General features: G+C 45.7%; 1 protein-coding gene across 1 annotated transcript in view; it reads left to right on the plus strand.

The window, feature by feature from the left end:
- LOC146349390 (protocadherin Fat 3-like) overlaps positions 1-27,647 on the plus strand; it is a 376,964-nt gene extending 349,317 nt beyond the window's left edge. Inside the window, exon 4 of the mRNA XM_084842565.1 lies at positions 26,975-27,647. Coding sequence (XP_084698691.1) covers positions 26,975-27,453 — 479 coding nt within the window. The 3' untranslated portion in view covers positions 27,454-27,647. The remainder of the gene's footprint in view (positions 1-26,974) is intronic.
- Positions 27,648-27,858: the final 211 nt, after the last annotated feature.

Raw genomic sequence — 27,858 nt, forward strand, 5'->3', positions numbered from 1 at the left:
ATGAGCAGTCAGGGTTGATTTTGTTTAGGATGGACTGATTTGACCTCTTTGCAGTCCAGGGGACTCGTAAGAGTCTTCTCCAGCACCACAGTCCGAAAGCATCAATTCTTCGGTGCTCAGCCTTCCTTATAGTCCAGCTCTCACAGCCATACGTTGAGACTGGGAAAACCATAGCTTTGATTATACGAACCTTTGTTGGCAAGGTGATGTCTCTGCTTCTTACTATGCTGTCTAGGTTTGCCATAACTTTCCTCCCAGGGAGCAAGCGTCTTTTAATTTCATGGCTATATTCACCGTCTGCCGTGATCTTGGAGCCCAAGAAAATAAAATCTGTCACTGCTTCCATTTCTTCCCCTTCTATATGCCAGGAAGTGATGGGGCCAGATGCCATGATCCTAGTTTTTTTAATGTTGAGTTTCAAACCAGCTTTTGCACTCTCCGCTTTCACCCTCAACAAGAGGCTTTTTAGATCCTCTTTGCTTTCTGCCATTAGGGTGGTATCGTCTGCATATCTGAGGTTGTTGATAATTCTCCCAGCAATCTTAATTCCGACCTGTGATTCACCCAACCCGGCATTTCTCATGATGTACTCTGCATATAAGTAAAATAAGCAGGGTGACAATATGCAGCCTTGTTGTACTCCTTTCCCAACTTGGAACCAAATGGTTGTTCCTTGTCCGGTTCTTACTGTTGCTTCTCGTACAGGTTTCTCAGGAGACAGGTAAGGTGGTCTGGTACCCCATCTCTTTAAGAATTTGTCAGAGTTTGTTGTGATCCACACAATCAAAGACTTTAGCATAGTCAATCAAGCAGAAATAGACATTTTTCTGGAATTCTCTTGCTTTCTCCGTGATGCAGCGAATGTTGGCGATTTGATCTCTAGTTCCTCTGGCTCTTCGAAACCCCGCTTGTACTTCCGGTAGTTCTCGGCATTTCTCTATGGGGTGCTAAAATAGGTAGTCATTTAATGGCACAGTTGTATAGAATACAGGTTGTGAGTAGTGCAAGATTTCAAGCTGTTCATCTTTACCTAATCATATACTAAACCAGGTCAACATTAACAGTTTCTCCAAAGAACTGGACTTTCATCATGAATGTTTACCATTAAATTTGGCAAAACACATTCATATGTGCCAGGTCAGATGGTGAACCTACTGAGGGATAACTATGCCTTTCTGTACTATATTCACAATTCTAATTAAGAAAACAGCAATTAAATGCAGTTAGAGAATGTTGTATAGTAGGAGGGATCAACTTCAGTTTAGGGATGTACGAAAGTCACCTTTTCGCAGCTTGGCTTCGCGGTGGGGGGGAGGCACTTCGCTTTTCCCCCCGAAGTTCAGGCGAAGTGGGGGAGGCTTCCTGCCTTGCCCGGCCAAAATTCAGGCCGGGGGGGAGGCTTCCCGCCTTGCCCAGCCGAAATTCAGGCCGGGGAGAAGCGCCTCGTCTCCCCAGCCACGAAACAAAAAGTGAAGAAAAAAAAAAAGACCCCGTGATAGGCTACGTGACGATTTACGTAGCCTATGACGGGTAGATTTCCAAAGTCAGCCGTGATAGGCTACGTAAATCGTCACGTAGCCTATCACGGGTGACTTCGAAAAAAAAAAAGCACGTACGCAAATGGCGGCGGCCCATGGGCACCGCCATTTGTGTTCCTTATTTTGGCACGTCTAGTCTACGTAAAGATTTACGTAGACTACGGCGAAAATAAGGGCAACGCAAATAGCGTGCCCTTATTTTCGCCGTAGTCTACGTAAATCTTTACGTAGACTAGACGTGCCAAAATAAGGAACGCAAATGGCGGCGCCCATGGGCTTTTACATGCTTTTTCCCCCCTTTTTTTCAAAGTCACCCGTGATAGACTACGTGACGATTTACGTAGCCTATCATGGCTGCCTTTGGAAATCTAGCCGTGATAGGCTTCGTAAATCATTACATAGCCTATGCACGGGTGTGTGTGTTTTTTTTTAATTTAGTTATTTTTTTTTGCAATGGCGGCAACGGCAGCCGGTCAGGAGACCAGCCGCCGCCCCCGCCCGCAACAAAACACCGACGAACTGCTGCCGCGACCCGCCGCCGGGAGGGACATTCGCCAAAGGTAAGTCCCGTCCCGGAGGAGTGCGGGAGGGTGGTGGAGAATTTCACCGCCGATTTCGGGGGGCCGAATGCGTTGGCGCTTGGCCCCCCGAAGATTCGGGGAGAAATTCTCCGCCATCCCTACTTCAGTTACATTCAGTGGGACAATACCAGTGCTAAAAAGTGATCAGGGACGCACCCTTTTACACAGTCCACTTATACAACATTCCACTTAAGTTGCAGACTCCTTGTGAGTATGTTCCGAAATCCATGCTGCTGTAATACTTTGGTCAACCAAAATATTAGGGATGTACAAAAGTGACTTACCTTGCGTGGATTATGTTGATGGGGGGGGGAGGCGTTCCGTCCCTCCCCCCAGAATCCTGGCCGTGGGGGGAGGCGCTCCATTCCTCCCCCCGGAATCCTCAAATGGCCCGCTGTGCTCCGCGGCAGCTCTGCGGAGCAGCTGGCCAGGCCCGGCCCGGCCAGAGCCGTCCACAGCCGGATTTCTGGCCGCGGAGGGCTCTGGGTAAAAAAAGCACAAAAAACAAAAAACTGCATAGGCAAATGGCGGTGGCTACGGCTGCCGCCATTTGCATTCCTTCTTTTTGGCCGTTTTAATCTACGTAAATATTTACGTAGACTATGACGGCGAAAATCAAGGGGAACATAAATAGCGTTGCGGGCGCTATTTGAATCCCTTTTTGATTCCCTGTTTTAGCCTACGTAAATATTTACGTAGGCTAAAACGGGGAATCAAAAGGGGGTGCAAATAGCGCCCGCTACTCTATTTGTGTTCCCCCTTGATTTTTGCCATCATAGTCTGCGTAAATATTTACGTAGATTAAGAGGGCAAAAAGAAGGAACGCAAATTGCGGTGGCCGTAGCTGCCGCCATTTGCGTACGCGTTTTTTTTTTTTAAACCCACCCAACCATGATAGGCTACGTAAAGATTTACGTAGCCTATCACGTCTTCGTTTTTTCTTTTAACACAAGCCTGGAAATGGCGGCAGTGGCAGCCGGTCGGAAGACCGGCCACTGCCGCCAAAGCCCCCGCCAGCGCCGGCGCCACCCAGAAGATCCTCCCCAGGTAAGTCTCGTCCCGGGGGGGATCCGCGGGGGGGGGCGGGAGGTGGCAGACCGTTCCGCCACAGATTTCGGTGGGCCGAATGCACTGGCATTCGGCCTCACCGAGATCCGTGGTGGAATTCTCTGCCATCCCTACCCCCAACCCTTTCCCCATTCTTGCCAGCAGAACCCTCATGTAACCATCACATGCCCTGCTGATCTGCAGACTCTTCTCCCCACACTAACTAGTTTGGATTTACAGATCGGCTCACTAACTAGTTTGGATCTTTTGACCGGCTGCCGCCGCCACCATTACAAGGAAAGTAAAAAAAAACAACCCCGTGATAGGCTACATAACGATTAACGCAGCCTATCACGGGGGTGGATCTCCAAAGTCCGCCGTGATAGGCTACGTAAATCGTTACGTAGCCTATCACGGGGGTGGTTTTTTTTTTTTTCCCCGCAGCCGGGTAGACGGGGCGCTTCTACCCAGCCTGAATTTCGCCGGCGAGGGATGGGGCTCCTCCCGCCCGTCCTGAATTTCGGCAGGGCGAGGCGGGGCGCCTCCCCCCCTTGCATGAACTTCGGGGGGAGAAGCGAAGCGCCTCCCCCCCACCACGAAGCAAGCTTCGAGGACAGGTAAGGGACTTTCATCCATCCCTATGTACGCCCCAGCCACAGATGCTGAAGAAGTAGAAGTAGATCAGTTCTATGAGGATCTGCAGCACCTACTGGATAGTACACCAAACAAAGATGTTATTTTCATTACAGGAGACTGGAATGCTAAGGTGGGTAGTCAAACGACACCTGGAATTACAGGCAAGCATGGTCTGGGAGAACAAAATGAAGAAGGACATAGGCTGATAGAATTTTGCCAAGACAACTTACTGTGCATAACAAACACTCTCTTCCAACAACCTAAGAGACGACTTTATACATGGACTTCAACAGATGGTCGAGACCAAAATCAGATTGACTACATCCTTTGTAGCCAAAGGTGGCGGACATCTATACAGTCGGTAAAAACAAGACCTGGAGCTGACTGTAGTTCAGATCATGATCTTCTTATTGCACAATTTAGAATCAGACTAAAGAGAATCTATGTAAAAAGCTACGTTATTTTCTTCAGTTTGTAGTTCGTAGTTCAGTTCGTAGGCTATGTAAAAAGTATTTACGTAGCCTAACACAGTAAAGGCAGCCACGCAAACGGCGGCTGTGGTATTGCAACCAAAACTCTCCCCATGACCTGAGTTCGATCCCAGCGAAAGCGGGGTCCCAGGTAGCTGGCTCAGGTCGACTCAGCCTTCCATCCTTCCGAGGTCAGTAAAATGAGTACCCAGCTTGCTGGAGGAAAGGTAGTCATGACTGGGGAAGGCAATGGCAAACCACCCTGCTATAGTCTGCCATGAAAATGCCCGCAAAAGCAGCTTCCCTCTAGGGGTCAGTAATGACTCGGTGCTTGCACAGGAGGAACCTTTCCTTAACTTCCTGAGATGCCCTGTTCTTTCCTCTTCTCTTTAGATCATGGCATTGCATATCTGTATTATTTCTGATAGTTGGTCAAAAGTTCTCACCAACTTATTTGGACAGAGTATTGCTTTTTGTGAAAGCCAATCTCTGAATGAATGAACAAAGTAATTAAAGGATACCATATGTCGTACAACAGAGACATCAGGATTCAGGTGTGATGTTGTGCAGAATCCACCAACTGTTACTGTGAATTTCCAGATGTAGCTTGAGTAAGTCAGTGGTGCAAAAGACTATCATGCTAATTTACCTCTGGGCAATTGAGGAGAGGGGGAAAAAAATATTGTGCCTGCGGCCTTCCATGCATTATCACCCTAATAACACAATTTAGAAGGAAATTATATATAGAAATTGTCACAGTGCAAAGTTCTGACAATATGGAAATGGATTCTATCACATTAGTAAACTAAGTTGAGAATTCATATACTGGTGTAATAGTGATACTCTATTTAATCTTAACTGGCATTGTCTAAGAAAGTAACGGAGAGGGCCTGAGCTCAAAATCACATGATGGTTTGTATAAATCTGGGTTTGCCCCAAGTAGATATAAAGCATATCTGTGTGTGGAGGGTCTGATTTTAAGATAACAAAGGAGCGACCATGGAGTGTTGTACCATCCTCCTAATGCATCCTGTCAGTCTACAGTGTAGTCCATGAGCTCATTTTTTCCCTTAGGTGGGGACTGGTACCAGAAGTGATCCAGTTTGAGGGAAATGGACTTGGGAGTAGGGACTGTGAGAAGTAAGCATCAAGCAACTGGGGAGTGGGTGGGGAGAGACACGTTTATACTTTTCATCATTATGTACATTTTGCTCTTAAGAATGGAGCTGCACTAAGAATGTTATCTGAGCTAGCCGTGACTGACCAAGAAAGAGATCTTGGGGTTGTGGAGGACAGTTCCATGAAAATGTCAACCCAGTGTGTGACTGCTGTAAAAAACTTTCTCTCATAGGGAGATGCCCCAGCCCCCTAGCTCATTTGGCTCATCCCCCCTAGTCTCTCTACCTTATCGCAAATAAGCCAAAATATGTGTAATTGAAATAATCACATTCTTCCCTGCTTACCCATGCCTCTTCTTCCCCCTTCCTCTGTTGTTTCCTTGTGTATATTTTAAATTTTAAGCTCCTTGGGGCTAGGAACCTGTCATACCTGTGCTTTGTGAAGCACCATGTACACAGATGGCACATTTATTAGAAGTAGTATTAGCATCAGTATTCCAACAGTTAAAGAAAACAAAGAATAAGTATGCTCTGCCATTTTGAGAAATGGCTAAAAAACTGCAGAACAACAAATACTTCAGTTGGACCTTTGTCCTTATTCTGTAGCTTTCTTAGAATATTGATATATCCAGCCATTTCTGCTGTGGGCATCATTTGTCCACATTCAAAAATAAACATGGGACGGTCTTGAATCTTTTTGAACATTATCCTACCTGAGAGGATTGGGTTGGAGAATGCTTACATGACATGAGTCTAACACTAATATCTTTCAAGAATAACTTCAGAACCATTTGTTATTGCTTTAATTAAATGACAAAATGTCAGAGTAGGGTAGGAAAGATTAATGATCACTTACCCACGCTTGCTTTGGGACCCTCAGTGGCCAGGTCTGTTGCCCCCAGGTATGAGCTGGATCAATACATACCAGGTATGAATGGGCTTCCTTTCCACCTCTGTGGTGTGGATTCACTTCCATGTGTTTACATAGCAGGCACAATGTGTATAAGATACTCCTCCATTTTTTCTGTGTATTGATCTGATTACTCTTCAAATTGATGCTTAATTTATCTTTTTCTTGCCCATTTATTGGCCAAGCTTTGTTGTCATTTTGGTTCGAAGTTGTGTCAATGTGTACCTCAGTAGTGCTGTCTATTTCTTCACCTTTGTTTCATTCTAGCTATGAATTAAATAATACAGTAGTAATAGTAGTACTGTTGAAACGATCTACATCTTCATTAAATTCGTATCACGGTGGAGTGATTTAAATCAGTGCAATTTAAATAAAATGATTTGAATCAGGAAGAAAAAGGTCGATTTGAATCACTGATTTAAATCATGTCTCCCACTGAAACGTGTTCGTATGTTTCCTGAAATGTTAGATGAGGAGGTTACTTTATTTTTATGAGAATGTAAGTGTAGATTTAACATATTTATGATGAGATTTAAATGTAACTATGTTACTTTTTATGTTAAAGAGAAATTTATTTATTTATTTATTTATATTGTTTTTTTAATACTGTTTAAGGGAGCAATCCTGCGGCCACTAGACACTGTAGGGATGTACGAAAGTGACTTACCTTTTGCGGATTATGTTGATGGTGGGAGGGGAGGCGTTCCGTCCCTCCCCCCGGAATCCTGGCCGGGGGGGGAGGCGCACCGTTCCTCTCCCCGGAATCCTCGACCAGCCGGCTGTGCTCCGCGGCAGCTCCACGGAGCAGCCGGCCAGGCCCGGCCCAGCCAGGCCAGAGCTGTCTGCAGCTGGATTTCCAGGTGCGGAGGGCTCTGGGTAAAAAAACAAAACAAAATAACCGTGTATGCAAATGGCGGCTATGGCCGCCACCATTTGCATTCCTTCTTTTTGGCCATCTTAATCAATGTAAATATTTACGTAGACTATAACGGCGAAAATAAAGGGGAACGCAAATAGCGTAGCGGGCGCTATTTGCGTCCCTTTTTGATTCCCCGTTTTAGCCTCCGTAAATATTTATGTAGGCTAAAACGGTGAATCAAAAGGGGACGCAAATAGCGTCCGCTACGCTATTTGCGTTCCCCTTTATTTTTGCCGTCATAGTCTACGTAAATACTTACATAGCTTAAGATGGTAAAAAGAAGGAACGCAAATGGCGGCGGCTGTAGCCACCGCAATTGGCGTTCACGGTTGTTGTTGTTTTTAACCCACCCAGATGTGATAGGCTATGTAAAGATTTACGTAGCCTATCACGTCTTTTTTTTTTTTTTACACAAGGCAAGCCTGGGAATGGCGGTGGCAGCAGCCGGTCGGAAGACCGGCCGCCACCGAAGCCAGCGCTGGAGCCGCCACCTGGAAGATCCGCCCCAGGTGAGTCTCGTCCCGGGGGAGATCCGCGGGGGGCAGGGGGGTGGCAGGCCATTCCGCCACGGAGTTTGGGGGGGCTGAATGCACTGGCATTCGGCCTCACCGAGATCCGTGGCGGAATTGTCTGAAATCCCTACTAGACAGAGGCTATATGGCCATTGGATATGCTGTTTTCCGGGAACCGACCTCAGAGGCTGTGCTCCAAGGTTGGTTCCCGGAAAACTGACCTCTCATCACTTCCGCGTTGCCTCTGAGGCAGCGTGGAGAACCCCCGTCCTCCACGCTTAGAAGAGGAGCATGGAGCAGCTGACAAGGGGTGTGGCTGGGGGCGTTCTGGGGCAGGGAGAGCGGAACTGTGTGTATGGTGCATCCTACATGTCGTACAACAGCCTCTCCCAGTCAGCACCTGCGCAGCTAGACAGCCAAAATCGGCTGTCTAGCAGAAAAAGCAGGGCAGGAGAGGCTTGGAGGGAGCAATCCCCCCATGCTTCTCCTGCCTTGCTTTGGATAGGCAGTCACCTCCAAGTTTGGAAGCAATAGGATTGCGCCCTAAAGATAATATTTTATCCACCCTGATTTGTATCCCACCCTTCATTCATGAAGCTCAGATTTGCATTCTACCCTCACAAACAACACTTGGATTAGGGATGTACGAAAGAAGGGATGGCGGAGAATTCCGCCACAGATTTCAGTGAGGCCGAATGCACTGGCATTCGGCCCCCCGAAATCCGTGGCAGGTAGGGATGGGGGAGAATTTCTCCCCAAAACTTCGGGGGGCCGAGTGCCAACGCATTCGGCCCCCCGAAATCGGTGGTGAAATTCTCCACCCCCCCCCGGGATGGGACTTACCTTTGATGAATGTCCCTCCCGGTGGCGGGAATGTCCCTCCCGGCCGCGGTTCGGAGAGTCTTTCTCAGGGGCGGGGGCGGCAGCCGGTCTTTTGACCGGCTGCCGCCGCCGCCATTACAAGGAAAGTAAAAAAAAGACAAAACCCGTGATAGGCTATGTAACGATTAACGTAGCCTATCACAACTAGATCTCCAAAGTCAGCCGTGATAGGCTACGTTAATCGTTACGTAGCCTATCACGGGTGACTTTGAAAAAAAAAAGCGCGTACGCAAATTTGCATTCCTTATTTGGTCCCTGTAGTCTACGTAAACATTTACGTAGACTACGGCGAAAATAAGGGCAACACAAATAACGTTGCCCTTATTTTTGCCATAATCTACGTATATGTTTATGTAGACTACACGTGCCAAAATAAGGAACGCGAATGGCGGCTCCCTATGGGGGCCGCCATTAGCCGTACGCACTTTTGTTGTTGTTGTTGTTGTAGTCTATGTAAATATTTATGTAAGATAAATCAGCGAAAAATAGAGAAAGCAAATGTCGGCCACTGTAGCCGCCGCCATTTGCGTACGCTGCATTGTTGTTGTTGTTGTTTTAGGTTAGCCGTGATTGGCTATGTAAATTCTTATATAGCCTATCACGGTCCAAAGACAGCAATGGTGGCGTTGGCAGCAGCACTGCCGCGGCCGGCCAGGAGACTCGCCACTGCCGGAGCCGGTGCCGCCGGAGCCGGTGCTGCCGGAGCCGCCACCGAATCCGCCGCCGAATCCGCCGCCAAATCCGCCGCATCCGCCCCAGGTAAGTGCCATTCCGGGGGGATTCCGCGGGGGTGGGGGAGCAGGAGGCCGTTCCGCCATGGATTCCGGGGGCCCAAATTCTAAAGAATCTGGCCTCACTGGAATCCGTGGTGGAATTATCCGCCATCCCTACCTTGGATGTAGGCCAGCCTGAGTAACTTACTCAAGCCTATCCTGTGAGCTTATTGGCGGCTCAGTGTGGACTTGAACCTTAATACCCAAAGTTGCACCTCAGGGCAGATCTAGTTGTTAGAAAAAGAAAACAAAACATGTGCCATGCTGAAAACAGAAACCTTTGGGTTGATCTCCTCTACTCCCTGGTTTCCCAGTAATAAGTAATACAGCTTATCTTCGGTCCCAGCATTGTTACCCTTGGCATTTCTTGAGTCTGCTCCTCAGCATTGGCTGGTGGTGGTGGAGGCGGGGAAATACCCTGCAAGATCATGTTCCATTGGTGTGTCCTTTTGGCAACATCCGATGTCTTTGCTAACATCTAATCCCACCTTCGGTGGCCTACAAACCCTGGCCCATTATTGTCAATTTACAATGTGTTTGATAGATTACACTCCAAGGGATATATAGACTAAAACAGAGAAGAATCACACAACATGGGGAAGGAGCGGGGAAGACAAGAGACAGATTACTCCTCCCCTTGCCTCAGGGATGCCAGAACACTACAGCACTACAGAAGAGTAGTTCTCCTAATGTATTGCCCTCAGAGAGCCCCTTGCCACATCCATCTATTTGCTGAGGAACCTCTGGGCATCTGCTGTCCACTCTTTTGGGGTGAAATCTCTGATTTCATAGATTGCATAGTTCAGGAATATAAGAAATTGTAGTTTTACAATGCAAAATAAGTGAAATACATTATGTAACAGTTGAGTTCCGTTATCTTCTTCAGTTTCCTTCCGGCACCTTCAACATTCTCTGTAGTTGCAGTAGTTCTGTTTCTATACTGCAGTTGATGTACATGGCACCTTTCAGAGTAACAGGGTACTTGCTGCGAGGAGCTTACAATCTCAGTTTTGACAGAGGAAACAACACGGATAGGAGGTAGGCAGAGCCAAGGATACCAAAGGAATATGTGCAAATTCAGCTACGCATTCATAAAGTATAATTGTATTCATTTTTACTTCAAAGTAAGTCCCATTAAATTCATTTGGACTGACTTCCTAGTAAGTATGCATCAAATTGCAGCCTCAGGGTTAGTTTCTGTAGGTGGTGAGGACTTCTTCATATATTTCCTCACCTCAACCACTGTTGGCTCCTGTTACAGAAATATAGGCTAGCTGTCAGGCTTCTCCCAATCCTATAGTGATCTCATCCCACCCCCTTATTGTTTTCATTATAGTCTCCAGGCTATGGAATCCCCAATTATTTGGCAATCTTCTTGAGATACCCTGTTGATTCCTCTTCTCTTTAGACCATTTACACCATGGCAGATCAGAGTCTGTCCCATTGCCCCAGCCAAACGGAGTGCATCCTGGCACATGCCAGGGATTCATTGAGGATAGTTTATCAGTAGCTATTAGCCCAATTAATGGCAGAAAGCGAAGAGGATCTAAAGAGCCTCTTGCTGAGGGTGAAAGTGGAGAATGCAAAAGCTGGTTTGAAACTCAACATTAAAAAAAATTAAGATCATGGCATCTGGCCCCATCACTTCCTGGCATATAGAAGGGGAAGAGATGGAAGCAGTGACAGATTTTATTTTCTTGGGCTCCAAGATCACCGCAGACGGTGACTGTAGCCATGAAATTAAAAGACGCTTCCTCCTTGGGAGGAAAGCTATGGCAAACCTAGACAGCATAGTAAGAAGCAGAGACATCACCTTGCCGACAAAGGTCCGTATAATCAAAGCTATGGTTTGATTATGGTTGTGAGAGCTGGACTATAAGGAAGGTTGAGTGCCGAAGAATTGATGCTTTCGAACTGTGGTGCTGGAGAAGACTCTTACGAGTCCCCTGGACTGCAAGGAGGGCAAATCAGTCCATCCTAAACAAAATCAACCCTGAGTGCTCATTGGAAGGACAGAGACTGAAGCTGAAGCTCAAATATTTTGGCTACCTAATGCGAAGAGAAAACTCTCTGGAAAAGACCCTGATGCTGGGAAAGATTGAAGGCAAAAGAGGAAGGGGACGGCAGAGGATGAGATGGCTAGCTAGCATCACTGATGCAATGAATATGAACTTGAGCATGCTCCGGGAGAGAGCACAGGACAGGAAGGCCTGGCGTGCTATGGTCCATGGGGTCAAGAGGAGTCGGACACGACTGAACAACTGAACAACAACTACAATTAGCCCAATAGCTCAACATGAAGCTTCCATAATGAAAGGCAGAAGTATACCTCTTGAGTACTAATTGTGGGAGTCAAACAGATGATGTCCTTCTCCTTTTAAGCCCTGCTTGTAAACTGGCTGGCCTACTGCTGGAAACAGAACACTGGGCCATTATTCAGTTCTTTAGAAAGCTTGGCTTACATGGCGTTTTCTGTGCACAATATCAGGTCTATGCCAGATGGAGTTTGGTCTGATGAAGCAAAGGGCATCTTAGGGTGTGCCAAGCAAAGCAAGTTTCTGTGATTTATATAAATTAAGCAGATTAGCATAAATTTGCTAATTTGAAACCATTCCGTTGCTCATTAGCAGTGTTACGCAGGGGAAAGAGATTTCATATCAGAAGGGCAAGATTTCCAGGCATCATTGACTTGCTATTCAGAAACAAAGCTTTGTGTATGTGTTTTTTATTGTGTCTAAAAATAACATGCACTTTATAGGGCTTTGCCAACGTTTGCAAACCTAATCATCTTCTGTGGGTGTGTCAGCATTCGAAGAAAACGTTGGATGGCAAATTGCAGAGATTGTGTTTCGTTTGCAAAGGGGTTTAACATAGTGGATTAATATTGCAGCTCAGCAGGAAGTCATGTAAACACCTGATTATCTTTACCAATTAACTTAAAATACCCCACACAATTATATATAACAAAATTAAAAATAAAGCATCGGTTATGTCAATAATAATAATAATAATAGTAATAATACAAACCCAGAAGCCACCTGTGTATGCTTGCTTTAGTCCACATATACACACTCTTGTCTTTCCTGAAATGCTGTTAATAATGCTCCATTTCTTTTCCTGCTAGATTAGAACCGGAGAGATATTTACCCACTGGCCAATTATACCACTTCGTAACATAATGCTGTGGCATTCACTTTCCAGTTTAGCAAACCATCTTGCCTTGCTTTGCATGCTGGACCCCAGCACAATTGTTAGGGCATGTTTACACAGCCACTCAGCTAAGCTTGCTGGTTAATGATGTGTAAGATCTTTGCACTGATCTTATGATGTGGAGTGTTCCCCCGTGCCAAAAGTTTGTAAACTATGGGTTAGGGTGTGTGTGTGTTTGCATGTGTTTGTTTTGTCTCCTTTGGCTTGTTTTGGCTGCCTGTTGTAAGAATTAGCAGATGTTTCAGTTGATTCACGATGCTCAGTGCCACCTAATGAAACTAGCACTTTAATTGCCTGGCACCAGATGCTTGCTGGGTAGCGCGCATGTTAAAAGAACACTCATGCTGGGAATGCCAATGTTCTTTGGAGGGGCATGGCTGCCAAGAGTGAGGGAGGGGTTGTAGTTCACTGGTAGAATGCACGTTTTGCATACAGAAGGTCCTCATGTTTAATCCCTGGAATTTCCAGATAGGGCTAGGAAAGACCCCTTTTCTCAAACCATCAAGAGCTGCTGCCAGTCAGTTCAAACTGTTGGTACATTTAACATAGTATTGTCTAGTCTAGGGTTGGGGGACCTCTGGCCCACCAGATGTTTTGGACTCAAACTCCCACCATCCCTGCCTATTGGCTATATAGACGGGCTAATAGCCGCACGGAGGTAGGAAATCCAGTTCATTTTTGGCTCGGCAGAGTTCCGTGCGATGTACAACTTGTTTTGCATCTGTGAGCCGAGTTGCGGGCTGTTCCCCAAACTCTGGGAACTTTTCTGCACATTTCTTCGGGAAGGTTCCACAGTTCCTGCACATTTCTGAGCAATTTGTGCAAGTCATTGCTGAATTTGTGTAAATTGCTCAGAAATTTGCACAAATTGCAGAGCCTTTAAAAAAAGTAGGGGTGGACGAAAGTCACTTACCTTTTCTCGAAGCTTGTTCGCGGTGGGGGGGAGGCGCTTCGCTGCTCCCCCTGCGAAGTTCAGGCCGGGGGGGGAGGCTTCCCGCCTCGCCCGGCCGAAATTCAGGCCGGGGAGGAGGCTTCCCGCCTCGCCTGGCCGCGAACGCGAAAGTTAAAAAAAACAAACAAACGCCCCCTGATAGGCTACGTGACGATTCACGTAGCCTATCACGGCTAGATCTGCAAAGTCAGCCGTGATAGGCTACGTCAATCGTCACGTAGCCTATCAGGGGACTTTTTTTTTTTCTTTTATTGCAATGGCGGTGGCGGCAGCCGGTCAAAAGACCGGCTGCCGCTCCCGCCCCGCTCGAACACCCGCCGAACCGCCGGCCGGACCCGCCGCCGGGAGGGACATTCAGCGAAGGTAAGTCCCGTCCCGGGGGGGCGCGGGGGGCGGGGGGGGTCCGGAGGATTTCTCCCCGAAACTTGTTCGGGGGGCCGAACACGTTGGCGCTCGGCCCCCCGAAGTTTCGGGGAGAAATTCTCTGCCATCCCTATGCCCAATACACTCTCCCATAAAAGCCCCTCCCTAAATCCTTCCCACTTTAACAGAGTCTGAAGTAAAGTGATTTCACCAAGGCTGGATAGTAAGTCTGTGGATGAAAATCAGTAAATCCAATTAGTACATCCATTAATTGCCTTATGACAGGGGTGGGGAACATGTGGCCCTCCAGATGTTGCCAGATTAAACTCCCATCAACCCTAGGCCATTTGCCATGCTGGCTGTGGCTGACGAGACTTGGCTTACAACAATATCTGTACGGCCACAGGTTTCCTACTTTTGCCTTATGCAGATTGGGAACTAATTTTACACATACTTGCCTGGGAATAAGTAAGGGCACAGCCTATGGGATGGCTGCCTCCGAACTCGGAGGCTTATGGCCATCCAGTGAAGAGCCGGACGAACAGCGGAGGCAGTCTTCGCCTCCGTGCTCCTCCCACTCTACATGTGATCTAGACAGGCATTTTCACTAGACTGAGGCATCAGCGAGGGGGAGGAAAGGAGGCTGGACACACCCGAGGGTTCTTGTACAGTGGCCTCCCCAGTCCCCTCCTGTCATGCTCCTTCGTCCTCCCCTTTCTCACTCAACACACTCCAAGATACCAGGCTTCAGGCTCACTACTTTATTAGTTAATGACCAGGTTCTTTACAAATGCAAATTCTAGGAAACTCTCAGGTTACAAAGGAAACTGCTACTCCACACAATTACAAATACTAATAGAGGAGCTGAAGTGGAAGTTAGAGAAATTGCTGGCAGTTTGAACAAGAACTTCCCAGTAGGGATGTTGGAGAATTCCGCCACGGACTCCGGTGAAGCTGGATTCTTCAGAATCCAGCCCCCCGGAGTCCATGGTGGAACAGACTATCCCCCCGCCACCCCCCAAAATTCCCAGAACGGACCTACCTGGTGGCGGCTCCGGCGGCGGCTCCGGGTCATCTTCCGGGCTGCTGCAGCCGCAAATGGTGGCTGTCATAGCGGCTGCCATTTGCATCCCTGCTGTAGCCATGATAGACTACATAAATATTTATGTAGCCTATCATGGCTAAAGCGGGGACGCAGATGGCGTAGCAGCCGCCATTTGCATCCCTGCTTTAGCCGTGATAGGCTATGTAAATATATACGTAGCCTATCAAGGCCTAGTGCAGGGATGCATATGGCGTCCCCTATGCAGGATGCCATATGCGTCCAAAGCAGCCCGGCAGCGGATGGGGCCCCCACTGTGGATCGGCCCGGCTAGCGGCTCCATGGACTGGACACGGAGCAGAGCCGGCCGGGCAGGATTCTTGGGGGGAGAACTGGATCGCCTCCCCCCATTGAGGATTCCGGGGGTAGGACCGGATCGCCTCCCCCCTCGCGGAACCCAGCGGAGCCATGTAAGTGGTTTTTGTACACCCCTACTTCCCAGCCAGACTAGCTTAGGGGGGATGCCCCTCCCTTACAGTTGCTCCCTCCTACTTAGGCTATCACGTATAGCCAACCTGGTGAAGTGTCTGACGTCCACCTCTAACTTTTCCCACTTTGCTCTGCGACGGCCCCTAGCATCGCTCAAGTCACGCCCCTCACTCTCTTCCTCTTACAGGACCTGGGTTCTCATGGAGGAGGAAAGGCGGGGGGCTTCAGGCCGAGCCATCTGTGTGCCTGGGTCTTGAGAAGAAGGCGTTGCCATATCTGAGCTCACTAGGGAGGGAGCCTCCCCCTGTTCTGGCTGTTCCCATTCTGAATCTGAGCTGCTAGGTATCTCCACACACTCAGCTTCATTTCTGACACCTCCCCTCCCTGCCCACCGGAATTCCCCCTTTACCTTCCCTCCGAGGTTGCCTTTGTGACCTAGGAGAGGCAGCTGGTAGGCAGGGGAGGGGGTGGGGAGCTCAGATTCCTGGAACTGAGGTTGAAGTCCTGACTCTGATCCCAGATCCAGGAATCCAAACTATCCATTTGCACCCCAGACGCTGACTAGGGGCTGTAGGATTGATCTCCCCATCCCACTATGTCAATATATGCCTTCCACACTCTTATGATTATCGCTATTGTTATTATTACTATCAGTTTACCTGGGATTTTACAGAGTACAAGAGAACCAGTCTCTGTCCCAAGGAACTTGCTATATATGTTTGTATAAATGTGTGTGTGTGTGTGTGACTGTCTTTCACATTTCTATGCCACCTAATAGACAAAGCTCTCTGGGCAGTTAAAGTGGTAAAATACAACAACACAATATGTTAACAGCACAATATGTTAACAATACAATATATAACAATCTAAATCTAAAGAAAAATCATAGTAAAAACCAGTAGCAGTGTGCAGATCTAAAACACACAGTCAAATGTGTGTTTGTTTAACTGAAGGACTAAAAAACTTGGGAGAATAAAAAGGTCTTCACCTGGCACGGAAAAGACTGCAATGTAGGCACTAGGTGAGCCTCTCTGTGAGGGGCATTCCACAACCAGGGTGCCACCAGTGAAAAGATCCTCTCCTTAGGAGCCACCGACCTTACCTCATTCAGTGGGAGCACCCCCTGGAGAAGGGCCTCTGAGAGTAATCCTAGGGTTCAGGTAGGTGCATATGTAAGGAGACAGTCCTTCAAGTGACCTGGCCCCAAGCTGTTTAAGGCTTTGTAAATTAATTCCAGAACTTTGAATTAAATCCAATTTGAATCTAAAAGCATTGACACAGGGGAAACAACAGAGGAAGAGACATGGATGCACAGGTGAACAGGGAAGCAACATGTGGTTGTTTCAGCTGCATGTGCAAGGGTGAAAGGCCAGAATCCTTTGAGGGGCCAGAGATCTTTAGATAGTGGAATGTGGTGCAGATGGAAGGAGCCAATGTCATGGGATTGGTGGCAGAGGGACCACTGAGCACTTCTCAAAGACACAAATGTAGACATGACTTTTTATTCATCCCCGACCTAGATTTATTGTTATGGTGGTAGCTTTTCATGAGCTCTCTTTGATGTGGCTCAAATGCCAACTTCAGTTGTATTCATGCAATTCTTCATTCATGCAATTGTCAACTTGAGACTGGATTGTTGTCATTCACCCTTTGAACTGTATCATTTTCCCCCTGCCAAATCAATGCCAGAAACGAATAGGGTAAAGCAGTAGTGAAGAGACTCCAGGCTTGCATGATCTACTTGGTTCTTTATTATCCACCAACTGGAGTTAAGTCACGATGTGGTGGCTTGGCAAGGTACACTCCCTCACAGTTACTTGCTGCAGTGAAGATGACCTGCATATACAAAAACAAATCTACATCTGCATTACTACAATGAAGGTAGTGGTTAAAGGTAGCCAGACAATGAATCCATGGTATGTCGATTTTTAAACAACGTATGGCTGAATTGTACAGCTGAAATAATATGCTTGCACACCGGATGGAAATATTGAGCACATTTGCAGACATACCACTTCAATGAGGAAACCAGAAATACAGTCCAAACTCTAACACCATTTACTTGGATAGTATTTCAGAGGGACTTATTCCCAAGCAAGCAAGCATAGAATGGGAGGAACTGGAGAAATCCTTGGAGCAACAACAACAACAGAAACACAAAGAGGCTGCAAAGGTGCAAGGATGAGTGAGCAGTGGAAAGAATCCAGAAGGAACATGCAGGAAGTAAAGAGTAAAAGAGTATAGAAACAAGAATTCGGAAGGATTTGTGAGGAAAATCAAACTTCAGGTTCATATGCCCACTGGGAGTGGGGAAAGAGGGAGTGTGTGAAAATGAAGAATGGGAGGAACTGGAGAAATCCTTGGAGATGCCCAGTCAATGCTTGTGGTTTAAATTATTATGAGCAGCCATCTCTGGAGCTCCGAACTTCTGGCTGCCTCTTTTCTCTTTGTTCTCTGCTGACAAAGTGGAGGGCCACAGTGTTAGCTGAGAGGAAGGGAGGAGAGATGCACATTTACCTAGGGTAGGGATGTTGAACCTCAGGCCAACATTTGACCCACCTGGGGCCCCAATCCTGCCATGCCCCTTCCCTGGCTTCATCCAGTTCTCCTGTCTGCTGATGGTTTTCCAGCTTTTGTGCAGTTTTCTTGTGCTTGAAATGCCTCTGCTAGAGCTTAGTTCCTGGCAGGAAGAGCTTTACATTAAAATATGCTGGGTTTTTTTGGTATTTGGCCCACTCCCATTTGGTCTCACTTACCATCTGGCCCCCGAGAACTTCTCCAAAATTGAATTTGGCCCTCAGGCTGAAAGAGGTTCAACACCTCTGGCCTAGGGCATGATTCATCTTCTGTCCATGTCTCTTTCTGTTTCTGTTTCCAAACCTGAGACTCATAAAAGCTGAAGCTCAGCTGAGCAGAAAGGAAGTTCAGGGCAGCAGGAGACATGGGGGATTAATATTCTGCCTGACGCAGAAGTAGGCAGCAAAGAGAAGCTAAGCCTTTATGCCATCCAACCACTTCCCTATGAGTGCTTATGGTTCCCTCCTGTTCTAGAAATCGTTGTGGTCTACAGAAGCATTTGAATGCAGTAGTAGAATCTTATGGTCGTAGACTAGATTGTACCACTTCAGACTGCAGGGGTGTGTGTTACATTTTTTTAATACTCCTTCATATTAACAGAATTCTATGCAAGTAAAGAATGATAACAACATCAGTTCTAGTGTTTTCACCAGAATGTTTTCGGCTGCAATATTTTGTAATTTAAGGAACTCTCTCTCTCTCTCTCATCTGTTACATATAAACTATTATATAATCCCCACCTGAAATCTGATGTGGTTGTCCACCTACGGAGTTCCCCCCTCATCCTGCTGCATGTGCCGGACATACATTTGACTGGTCAGAAAATGTAGGGAAACCTGGATTAAATTATCCATTCTTGCAATCCCAGTTGCTTCCTGTGCTGAATTTTGCCCTCCACAGCTCCCTTTTCGTCTTCAGGCTCTTCATATGGTATCTCTCTGTATACATGAGATCACTCCAGCTGCACTGACTGCTTCCTCCCCTTTCTTGCCTTTCATCCAGCAGCCACTAATCCTACTTTGTCTAGAAGCCAGTCTACTTACGGACAGGTGATGTTAGGCAAGAACATGCATCAGTTTAAGACTGAGGCTCATAGCTGCCAGAGACTATGGAAAGATACAGACTTGAGAGCTGAGCTGAGTGAGCAAGGGACTTGACGGGGGGATACAGACAGAGAGAGAAAAGGAGGGGGAGATGGAAAAGGCTAAAGAATGGATCAAATACTGAAGACAAGTGATAAGAAATGGTTTCTCCAGAAGTGGTTGCTTGCTTTCCTTTAGGCTCGTAAAAATTTTTTTCTTACCAACAAATTCATGGAGGACGGGGCTGTCAACTGCTATTAGTCATGGCAGCTAAATGGAGCCTCTTCAGAGGCTGTTCTTGAGGGGCATCTATTGTGGATGGTTACTAGCTAGCTTCATGTCCTTCTGGGCTTCCCAGAGAAATCAGTCCTCCCATTGTGTGGAACAGGATGCGGGACTAGATGGTTTCTTGGCCTGATCCAGCAGGCCAATTCTTATTTTCTCAAATAATCACAAGTCTGTGGTGAATAAATGAATTTGTCTTTCTAACACTCAGTCACAGAAAGAAACTGAGAAATAAGAGATGACGGAGCAAGGAGGAATGAGACACACAAATAGATAGTATTACTTCCGATTATTCAGATGGGATAGTCTGGATCAGTATGTAATTTGACCCAGAAAATCTCTCACTGCTGCCACAGATCTCTGCTACCAAATGTATCAAACAAAATATGTTGTGGTGATTGTAAGAATTACAATAGAAGCAGTTTGCAGTTTGCCATAAATGTCATACTGTGCAAATTCTTGGAATTAGTAGGCCAAGGAAGGTGAATTGTCGTGTTCAAACACAGAACATCATTTTAAATGGTCGACTACAGTAAATACAGTTTATTAGGATGGCAACGAACAGTTATTAAAACAAAAGTCCGTAATATTCATCAAAGAGCTGCCTTTGTCCTTGACCAATTTAGGCTAACTTCTGGCACGTGGTTAGGCAGCTTGGCAGCACAATCCCATACATGTTTACTCAGAAGTAACACCTGTTAGGTTTAGTGGGGCTTACACCTGAGCAAATGCATCATACTTCACCTTAAATCCCTGAGAGGATCCAAGCTGTCTTTGCAGTTCAAGAAGAAGTTGTGGCAATGCATTTCCATTCAGAATCAGCAACTGCATTTATCACGGTTTTCCAAAACAAGCAAGCCTTGTGGGGCTTCAGGGTGAATAAGAGCATGTGTGGCCAGCATATGACATACCAGGGCAAGATCATGGAATGGTGGTAGAGATTTGGCTCAGACATAACACCAGACTATGGTTCTGAGAATGTGCCTTGGATGTTCATGGTTCCTGCTGCCACTGCCCCACCTTCCTTCTTTTGTGTGTCGTGATTTCCTTGCTCCTTTTCTGGTTTGAGGCAAACCATAGTTTATCAGTTCAGACAAAACAGGAAACTATGCGTCCCTGAAAACCAGGATTGAAAATCATGGTTTTATTGTGGTTTCCAAGGTAAGCACAACAATCATACTTTTTTCCTGAAACAGGGAGCGAGGGAATCTCCAAGCGTGAAAGGGAGAGAATATGTGAGCCTAAAATGGGAGCCTGTTACTCTAAAGCTCCACCAAACCTCTCACCTCAAGAGAGAGCCGAGCAGGAGGAAGAAATAAGTGACTGTAGTTGGGGTGTGGGGTGTGTGTGTGTTTCCACAGTTGTCCTAACCCAGGCAATCCCATTTGGATCTGAATTGATATTATCTGTTTGTGTATCACATCTCCCCCACCCCTTCTTGCTATAAGTGAATGTTGCAAAGGCAAATTCATTTCTGAAGAAAAGGGGAGGGGAGGGGAGGGGAGGGGAGGGGAGGGAAACAAAAATCCATCCATGATTATTGCTCTGGAAGTCTCCCAGCTGCAGTGTGCTTTCTACAAATGAGTCTGCTTTTACAAGTAGGTTTTCTTGGGTACTCATTGCTGGGCAAGAGGACATATTACAACTCAATTAGGAACCGAAGATAAATGTGGTCTGGTAAATGGAGGTCACGGGGTTGCAGTCATTTAATAGAAGGACTGGAAATGGAAGTTGGAGAACAATCCAGGAAATTTTAAGAGATAAGAAGAAAGGAAACTTGATTAAAATATATATTGTCTCTTGGATCCTAGGATAGTTTTCCACCTTCAAAAAATGCATAACCTCGCTGATAGAATTACACTTTGAAAATTAGGGATGTCAGAGAATTCCGCCACGGATCTCAGGGAGGCTGAATGCCAGTGCATTTGGCCCCCCGAAATCGGTGGCGGAACAGTCTGCCCCCCACCCTGCCCAGGACGGGACTTACCTTGGGTGGATCTTCCTGGTGGCAGCCGCCGCCACTATTTCCAGTTAGAAAACAAACAAACAAAAAAACGTGATAGGCTACGTAAAGTTTTACGTAGCCTATCACGGCTAGATTTTTAAAAACACCGTGATAGGCTATGTAAATGTTTACGTAGCCTATCACGGCTGATTTAAAAGAAAAAAAACGCGTGTACGCAAATGGCGGCGCCCATGGGCACTGCCATTTGCGTACACGCTTTTTTTTCTTTTAAATCAGCCGTGATAGGCTATGTAAACATTTACGTAGCCTATCACGGCTGACTGCAGGGACGCAAACGGCGGTGGCTACAGCCGCCGCCATTTGCGTCCCTCCTAGCCAGCGACCAGATGTCCGGCCGCTGGCGGAGCCGGCCGGCGGTTCCGCAGAATCCCTGCGGAGCGGAGCTGGCCGGCCAGGATTCGGGGGGGAGGGATGGAGCGCCTCCCCCCCCCGGCCAGAATTTCGGGGGGAGGGACGGAGCGCCTCCCCCCCACGAATGTCACCCTTCGAAAAGGTAAGTGACTTTCATACATCCCTATTGAAAATAAACAATAAGGTAAACTGCTGTGTGAGTTTGCCCATGCTGAAACTGATCTCTTTCTCTCTCTCTGACACACACACCGTTCAAGCTCCTCTTTTCCTGTCTTGTCCCCATCTTTCCTGGAAACTTTGTGTTTTAATGTCTAAAATAATTCTAGTACTTTTTTAGAGGGCTGTGGTTAAATCAATACACGATGTCTCTTTGCCAGACCTGGGATCTTATTGTAGGGCATCATATAGATCCCTAAAATAAATACAAATTAAGAACACAAGGCTGTTGCCAGAAATGGCAACCATCTGGCATGCACACTCTGTATCCAGTGCAAGTTGTCCCATGTTCTGAAGACATCCTGTTGTGCATTTTCCCACCTGTGCCAGTGGTAGCCATTGATGTAGAGTGAAGATGGGGAAATATACCACTTAATAATGTCAGGTTGCTAGATAAGTTGAATGATATACTGTGGAGACAGAGGCTGGAGTTCAACAACCTGAGGTTGCTGTTTTAGATTGTAGATCTATATAGTTCTGAACTTAAATAGTATTAAAGCAGTGACTAAATCCATTACGCGAAGGGTATAATACAATCATGGAGGGTGTAACACCTAACATAGTCAGCAACTTGGCTTCTCTATCATCTGTCTTTTTTTCTTCTTCCTCCAGTTTAATTCGTTTATGCAGGTGTGTAAAAAGCCCGAGAGAAAAGAAATAAAACAAAACAATAAGCATTATCGTAGTGTTAGTTGGCATGGCCAGGAGCAGTTGGGATCTCTCTCAGATCTCCCTCGGCTGCTGTAAAAAAGGCAAACTCCATGGTAGGCATAATTAGAAAAGGAATTGAGAATAAAACTGCCAATATCATACTGCCCCTATACAAATCTATGGTGTGGCCACACTTGGAATATTATGTCCAGTTCTGGTCACCACACCTAAAAAAAGATATTGTAGAGCTGGAAAAAGTACAGAACAAGGCAACTAAAATGATCAAGGGGCTGGTGCATCTCCCCTATGAGAGAAGGTTACAACAGCTGGGATTGTTTAACTTGGAAAAAAGGAGGGTAAGGGCAGACATGATAGAGGTGTACAAAATTACGCATGGTGTGGAGAACGTGGATAGGGAGACATTTTTTCTCCCCCTCAAAATACAAGAACCTGGAGTCATCCCATGAAGCTGATTGGTGGGAGATTCAGGACAGATAAAATGGAGGACTTCTTCACACAGTGCATAATTAAACTATGGAATTTACTCCCACAGGATGTAGTGATGGCCACCAATCTGGATGGCTTTAAAAGCGGGTTAAATAGATTCCTGGTGGAGAAGACTATCAATGGCTACTAGTCCTGATGGCTTCTGTGCTACCTCCAGTACCAGAGGCAGTGAGCCTGTGTACACCAGTTGCTGGGGAACATGGGAGGGGGTGCTGTTGCGCTCATGCCCTGCTTGTGGATTCCTGGTCGACAGCTGGTTGGCCACTGTGTGAACAGAATGTTGGACTAGATGGCCCCTTGGTCTGACCCAGCAGGGCTCTTCTTATGTTGTTATGTTCTTAAATTGTGGGCAGATGTAACTCAGTGCTCCCTTAGTCCACACCCTTCAGTGGTTAATGCAGGAGCAGGGCTGAAGGCAAGAAGGGTGGGGACCAATATACCAGCATATTTTAGCTTAAAGCGCTTACCACTGTTTACTAAGCCTTAGGAGAGGCATTTCGATCTTTTATAATTGGAGGGCGGCGGGACTGTACAAAAACTGGGAACTTGCTTGTTTTTGTTTTTATAAACCACTGTCTGGTTTGTCACTTCCATAATTCTGCTTCTTGCTTATCTTGTGTTCCTGTTTCTGTTTTCACTTATTTATATCCCCAGAGAGAGTAGTTTATCAGAGCTATTCCTTGTTCACAAGAAGCTATTGCTCTTCTGATCTCCAAGACGTTGTCATCACACTTCACACCACATTTCACCTGTTCTTCTTTTGGAAGTCAACAATATGCCATGGGGAAGAACATTTAGGACAGAGAGTTCGAATCCAAGATGAGTAACACAGTGCTATAGGAATGCGTAAGGTTCAGTCCTCCAAAGCGTGGACTTGATATGGCTATATCGTACCTTCTCTAGGACCAACACAGTGATTATTTTAATGCCCAAATTTACATTTTGGCCCCATGGTAGATGGGATGACAAATCACAGGTCACGACCTTTAGTCAAACTGAATATTTCAGGGTTACTTGTAGTAACTGGGCTTCATTTTCACCATGTGTTACACCTCTGTGTTTACCAAGCATCAGCAGTGCTAGAGCCACTTCCGAGAGGTGTCCTCTTTACCCAACCTGGTGTTGTCTAGGTTTTTTGGACTCTATCTCCTATCAGCCTCAGCCAGCATGGCCAATGGTCAGGAATTATGGGAGTTTTAGTACAAAACAGCTGGATGGCACATGATTGCCCACCCCTGTCTTAATCTGCCAGTAGTATAGCATGTAACTGCTTTCAGGTCCCAGGCTCCAACCCATCTTAGCCATGCATTATGTCACCAGAGTTTCTCTCATGATTTCTCTGTGGTTTCCAGTGTGATAAGGAAATATGGGATTCATTTTCTTTCCCAAAAAGTGATTCTAAGGGGTCTTCCATATATTACCACAGTAGCACAGGAATTACTTTCACATGCTCCCCTCCACATCACTATCACAATGTTTGGAAGCTGGCCAAATGTGGGTCTTTCCAGCCAACTGTTGACATCCTTAGCCATGTGATTATTGAGTGCAGAGCACTCATGGAATTGGCTCCATCCACATGGTTCCAGGCTTCCAGATGTTGCCATTGTGGATGGGAATGAAGTGGGGAAGTATCTTCTGCATCACTGCAGTACTGTTTAAAGGTGTCCTAATGGAAAGCATGTACTCAAGATAATTTGACACCATACCGCTCTCTTAATAATCAGAGACACCAATGGGAGTGTCTCAACTTTATAAAATGGTGGATATTCTCCACTTTTTCAATGCTTTTATCTGAAGTTGCAGGTATAATCCACATTACCGATGCGGAGGTTGGAATCAGGAGGTAGTAATTATTCCATGTTAATGAACACAAAATATATCAGTGGAGGGAAGAACATAAAATGTATATGTGGCATGACCCTCCTTGGTGGGTTGGGCATGTTCATGTTCAAGCTCATGTTGTAGGTCCCGTAGTCTATACATAATAGTCTATTGGCTTCTTGGTGTTAGATATTTTAAAAATGCCCCCCCCCCATCACTATCACAATGTTTGGAAGCTGGCCAAACATGTGGGTCTTTCCATCCAGCTGTTGACATCTGTAGCCATGTGATTATTGAGTGGAGAGCACTCATGGAATTGGCTCCACCCACATGGTTCCAGGCTTCCAGAAGTTGCCATTGTGGATGTTCATGTTCAAGCTCATGTTGTAGGTCCAGTAGTCTATACATAATAGACTATTGGCTTTTTGGCGTTAGATATTTTAAACTTGCTTTTGGAGTTCAGCATCGCTGTAGGACCCCTGGAATTTTATAAAACTATATATGTGAATGTGGCCATTGAACCATGAATATCCTCTAATTATGCTTGCCATTATTTCCTTGTGGGAAGAATCACATGGCAGCTCTCCAAAACCTTGCATAAGACTAGGCCGACTCAGAGAAGTGTTCACAGGATGGCATCATCAGAAATTCTCTATCAGCACTGCCCAAGAGCCAAATCTTTCTCCCATGAATGACAAATTGATGTACTTAAACTCTTTAACTGGTATCAGCAGCTAAATTCAACTTTCTTTCCTTCCATTCTGCCCTGCAGCTTCTCTGCTAATACCTCTCTACTATTTGCTCCCAGACTATCTCATTTAAAGTGTGTCATCCCAGAATTTTAATGATAGATTAGGATGACCAAAAAAAAAAAAAAGTGGTGGGATTATATAGTTGAACCTGCTGGTTTTAGAAGTATGGCTCTGTATGAATTTTCACTGTATGCTTAACACTATATATACTGCTCAGTAATCGTCGTGACAGTTTTGCCTCCTGAAGTGGGACTGGTAATGTTTGATTCATGCTACAGTAATCAAATACTTTAAATACTCAGTGCAACTTTCATGGAAGTCAATCTGTGATAAAAAAAAAAAACCCTTCATCTTCAGTATAAGGGGGGAATGGTTCCTAAATTGCTTTAAACTAAAATAAAGTGAGGTTGTAAAGAAAACAGCTAAAACGCATTTCAGACTTTGCAAAGAAAAATGCATAACATGTTACATGCCAGCAAAAAGTTACGTAAATTGCAGCATACTTTTTTGCATATTTTTCCAAAGGGGGAAAAAGCACAGGCAGAACAGATTAAACAAAAGCTTTACATCCCCATTTAAGACCTCTCTTTCCTCCCAGGCATTTGACAACATACAATAAGGTTTTTAATGGGTCCTGGGAGTTTTTATTGATGATGGTTTAAAATTGTTTTATATCTTTGTATGTACATGATTTTACGTTATGTTGTTATATTGTATTTTTAGGGTTTTAATCTCTTTAAACCATCCAGAGAGCTTTGGCTGTTGGGCAGTATTGAAATGTAATAAATGAATGAAATGGATGAATGTGTGTAGGATGTGTACATCGAGCCAGAGCCTACCACCTACCTCCTATGCCTTTTCATTGAATGCATGATGAGAACGTCTGGGTAAATCCAGTGTGCTGTTGATTGTCATGAATGAATGATCATGGAACACTATTCGCAGTGTGTGCATAGTATTCATGTGCAACTAGGAAGATGCAGCTAATGTGGGATGCAAGGAGAGTTGGGAGTGCTCCAAGAGAATGATGGGATGGGAGAAGAGCAGAGGAAGAAGGGTCCACATGGGGATCTGCTGCAGTAAGACAGGTTCACATACCAGTTTAAAATAATGACCCCAAACTTTGGATTCAGCCATCTATTTTCACACAGTGGCTTCAAAATGTGTTCTTGCAGATGCCTAATGGGCAACTTGGTGCTTTAAATCCCTCTTTGTTGTTGTTTTCAGTAACCCTGAATCTTCCCCCCCTCACCTCTTCTTGCAGGAGTTATATATACAGCAGATATCCTTGATCGAGAGACGACCCAGTCTTACTGGCTAACCGTATATGCAACAGATCATGGTGCCGTTCCGCTTTACACCACCATTGAGGTCTATGTGGAGGTTGAAGATGTGAATGACAATGCCCCGTTGACTTCTGAACCCATTTATTACCCATCGGTTTTGGAAAACTCCCCTAAGGATGTATCGGTTATTCAGATCCAGGCTCAAGATCCTGATTCCACCACTAATGAAAGGATGACTTACAGGATTACAAGTGGAAACCCTCAGAACTTTTTCATCATCAATACCAAAACAGGTAATGAGTTCTTGTTTTACTTCGTGTGTAATCATCAATTGACATGTACACATTTTTGGCCGATGCATTTGCATACACTGTGTTTCTTTCTGCAGAAGCCTTTTGTCATACCAATACATCAGTACTATTGTGATTCATGCTACCATGGTTCTCCTCTTAGCTAGGATTTTAAGTCAAGATTTTTTTTGGGGGGGGGAGTTTTGTGGTGGTGTTTTTTTGTTTTGCAGTGGATAACACTGGTTAGTGTTATCCACTGAGGTTCATCTGCAAACTATGGTTTTCAGGGAGCTAGTGTTGTATCTGTATTGGACCCTAACATTTCTTTTCCCTGCTGCTAAATAAAAAAAGTCAGCCCTTTAAGGAGCTTCAAAATGGATATAATTTCAATAGTAGATTATCGTACATAAGAACATATATATGGTCTTCTACTGTTTACTCGTAATCCTATGTGTTAATAAATTCTGTATTGTTTTTCTCTTTATTGTTTTGTGGGTTTTTAAGTAACCTTTCTGGTTTGTCCATTAATTTGTCAAAATCATAACCAGACCATGGCAAGCTTTAGCAAACAT

The sequence above is a fragment of the Heloderma suspectum genome, chromosome 3, assembly GCF_057233095.1.
Source record: "Heloderma suspectum isolate Gila_16-S chromosome 3, 16-S_ref, whole genome shotgun sequence".
In the NCBI taxonomy this organism is placed as follows: Eukaryota; Metazoa; Chordata; class Lepidosauria; order Squamata; family Helodermatidae; genus Heloderma; species Heloderma suspectum.